Genomic DNA, 4,092 nt, shown 5'->3' with positions numbered 1-4,092 from the left:
TATAAAAAACAAAGTTGTCTTTGACAGAAAAGGCAGAAAACCTTATTTGTTTTACTTTAGATCCACCTTATATAAAGAAGGGGTCTCAAAAATGCGGCCCGCGGGCCAATTGCGGCCTGCGAGACGTTATTATGCGGCCCGCACTTTGATATGACAATTTAATGTTGGCGCGGGCCCGTGAGTTTAATATTAGGGGCGCTTGACAGCGTCATACTTGCCAACGTACCCAATTTTCCCGGAAAACCCCTGAATTTTAGGGCCCGATTCTATCGGAACCCCTGTCATATTTACCAAATCAAAAATATTTAGGGGGTGCCATAATGGCACTGCCTTTAGCGCCCCCTACATCCTGAACTGACAGCGTGCAAGCCCAGTTGTATGTTGCATCTGGTCATGCAAGACGCATGTGTGTTGTTGCAAAACATATTTGATCAACAGCTACACACGTCACACTGAGGGTGGCTGTAAAAAAAACTTAAACATTGTTACAAATATGTGCCAGACTGTGAACCCACACCAAACAAGAATGACAAACACATTTCGGGAGAACATCCGCATCGTAACACAACAGAACAATTACCAGAATCCCATGCAGCCCTGAGTCTTCCGGGCGACAATATACACACCCCCCCCCCCCCCCCCCCCCCCCCCCGCTACACCAACCCTCTGTACTTGCGTCAATTGAGGTGTTGTATATTGTGGCCCTGCAAGGTGTTCTGGGTATTTGTTCTCTTGTGTTTAAGTTGTGTTAAGGTACGGAAATTCTCCTAAAAAGGGTTTGTCAGTCTTGTTAGGTGTGGGTTGAAAGTGTGGTGCATATTTGTAACAGTGTTAAAGTTGTTTATACGGCCACCTTCAGTGTGACCTGTATGGCTGTTGACCAAGTACGTCTTGCAGCCACTGATGTTGTTCCGCACAAGTCTCATACGGTACATTGGTTGTGCGATGTAAAAGTGTGCGCAATGACATGTAGTGGAGCAGTAGACCTCTTTCAGGGGTTGTGCGAACCCCTGAGGTACTTGAAGGTATGCAAAGGGACCAGTGAGATTTATTTAAAAAATCTAAAAAATAGCAGCAATTCATAAATCCTTTATTGAATAATACCTCAATGAAATATGAATGGGGGCGTATAGCTCGGTTGTAGAGTGGCCGTGCCAGCAACTCAAGGGTTGCTGGTTCGATTCCCGCTTCAGCCATCCTAGTCACTGCCGTTGTGTCCTCGGGCAATACACTTTACCCACCTGCTCCCAGTGCCACCCACACTGCTTTAAATGTAACTTAGTTTCACTATGTAAAAGCGCTTTGAGTCACTAGAGAAAAGCGCTATATAAATATAATTCACTTCACTAATGTGCTGCCAGCTAAATTGTGACACTGGATTGGTTCAGTTGTAATACACTTTTCCACCACTTGTGGCAGTAAGGACAAGATCAAACAAACAGAAGAAGACTGGCGCTCAAGTCATAGAGAAGTTTCTTAAGCGCAAAAATTATGACAAAAATGGGTGAAACTGTATTTTAGGGGCGATATAGCTCGGTTGGTAGAGTGGCCATGCCAGCAACTTGAGGGTTCCAGGTCCGATCCCCGGCTTCTGCCGTCCTAGTCACTGCTGTTGTGTCCTTGGGCAAGACACTTTACCCACCTGCTCCAGTGCCACCCACCTTAGTTTAAATGTAACTTAGTTTCACTATGTAAAAGCGCTTTGAGTCACTTGAGAAAAGCGCTATATAAATATAACTCACTTCACTTATCATACAGTGGCGGTGCCGCTGTATCACCGCATTCAACGCTAATTCTCATACTTGCCAACCCTCACGATTTTTCCAGGAGAATCCCGAATTTCAGTGCCCGCCCCCGAAAATCTCCCGGGGCAACCATTCTCCCGAATTTCCACCCGGACAACAATAATTGGGGGCGTGCCTTAAAGGTACTGCTTTTAGCGTCCTCTACAACCTGTCGTCACGTCCGCTTTTCCTGCATACAAACAGCGTGCTGGCCCAGTCACATAATATATGCGGCTTCTACACACACACAAGTGAATGCAAGGCATACTTGGTCAACAGCCATACAGGTCACACTGAGGGTGGCCGTATAAACAACTTTAACACTGTGAACCCACACCAAACAAGAATGACAAACACATTTCGGAGAACATCCACACCGTAACACAACATAAATACAACAGAACAAATACCCAGAACCCTTGCAGCACTAACTCTTCAGGGACGCTACAATATTTTTCCAGGAGAATCCCGAATTTCAGTGCCCCGCCCCCGAAAATCTCCCGGGGCAACCATTCTCCCGAATTTCCACCCGGACAACAATAATTGGGTGCATGCCTTAAAGGTACTGCTTTTAGCGTCCTCTACAACCTGTCGTCACGTCCGCTTTTCCTCCATACAAACAGCGTGCCGGCCCACTCACGTAATATATGCGGCTTCTACACACACACAAGTGAATGCAAGGCATACTTGGTCAACAGCCATACAGGTCACACTGAGGGTGGCCGTATAAACAACTTTAACACTGTGAACCCACACCAAACAAGAATGACAAACACATTTCGGGAGAACATCCACACCGTAACACAACATAAATACAACAGAACAAATACCCAGAACCCCTTGCAGCACTAACTCTTCAGGGACGCTACAATATTTTTCCAGGAGAATCCCGAATTTCAGTGCCCCGCCCCCGAAAATCTCTCTGGGCAACCATTCTCCCGAATTTCCACCCGGACAACAATAATTGGGGGCGTGCCTTAAAGGTACTGCTTTTAGCATCCTCTACGACCTGTCGTCACGTCCGCTTTTCCTCCATACAAACAGCGTGCTGGCCCAGTCACATAATATATGCGGCTTCTACACACACACAAGTGAATGCAAGGCATACTTGGTCAACAGCCATACAGGTCACACTGAGGGTGGCCGTATAAACAACTTTAACACCGTTACACCACACTGTGAACCCACACCAAACAAGACTGACAAACACATTTCGGGAGAACATCCACACCGTAACACAACATAAATACAACAGAACAAATACCCAGAACCCCTTTCAGCACGGCCCAGTCACGTAATATATGCGGCTTCTACACACACACACAAGTGAATGCAAGGCATAATTGGTCAACAGCCATACAGGTCACACTGAGGGTGGCCGTATAAACAACTTTAACATTGTTACGCCACAATGTGAACCACACCAAACAAGAATGACAAACACATTTCGGGAGAACATCCACACCGTAACACAACATAAATACAACAGAACAAATACCCAGAACCCTTTGCAGCACTAACTCTTCCGGGACGCTACAATATACACCCCCGCTACCAACAAAACTCGATTTTGCATGACACTCTAAAGTTATATAAGCCTTGCTTGTGCAATATTCAATGCAAAACTTGTAAAGGTAAAGGTAAAGACAAAGCCGAACCTTCCCCCATCATGTATGACCAACATGGCGGACATAACGCCTCATGAAACTACGTTTGCTTCCGTCAGACAGAGAGAGGAATGAAAGCTTCCAGTGAATGAAAAGGCCATTTAGGGAAACCCCGCAGGGGGGGATCAGAGGTTTTTCAAGGTTGATCCCTCCTACGTTTGTGTGTGTGTGTGTGTGTGTGTGTGTGTGTGTGTGTGTGTGTGTGTGTGTGGTCCTCCGGGTCTCAGTAACATTCATGCAGGCTGATATCTCCCACTCATGCTGGGAATAAATAAAAAAGTACAGGAAATAATAAAAAGTAGCTGTGTGTGCTGACATGGCCGGGCGCCAACGGCCATTGCGAGTCTACCAGGTCAGGTGGGGGAGGGGGGTCAACAGCTGTTGGCGAAGAATGTTCCCTACATTGACTGGCAAGCAAGCCAAACAATATTATTATTATTATTATTATTGTCACTATTGTAGTGCAAAAAGGGAGGACTCTTACAAACCCCGTTTCCATATGAGTTGGGAAATTGTGTTAGATGTAAATATAAACAGAATACAATGATTTGCAAATCATTTTCAACCCATATTCAGTTGAATGCGCTACAAAGACAAGATATTTGATGTTCAAACTCATAAACTTTATTTTTTTTTTTTGC

General features: G+C 45.4%; 1 protein-coding gene across 1 annotated transcript in view; it reads left to right on the top strand.

Moving 5' to 3' along the window:
- The window catches only part of LOC133561310 (probable G protein-coupled receptor 85), a 4,335-nt gene extending 809 nt beyond the window's left edge, over positions 1-3,526 (top strand). The window contains exon 2 of the mRNA XM_061914674.1: positions 3,511-3,526. Coding sequence (XP_061770658.1) covers positions 3,511-3,526 — 16 coding nt within the window. The remainder of the gene's footprint in view (positions 1-3,510) is intronic.
- The last annotated feature ends 566 nt before the right edge of the window (positions 3,527-4,092 follow it).

Source organism: Nerophis ophidion, linkage group LG10, assembly GCF_033978795.1.
Source record: "Nerophis ophidion isolate RoL-2023_Sa linkage group LG10, RoL_Noph_v1.0, whole genome shotgun sequence".
Classification (NCBI taxonomy): domain Eukaryota; kingdom Metazoa; phylum Chordata; class Actinopteri; order Syngnathiformes; family Syngnathidae; genus Nerophis; species Nerophis ophidion.
Note: the sequence above shows the minus strand (reverse complement) of the source record. Positions and strands in the feature narration are given on the sequence as shown.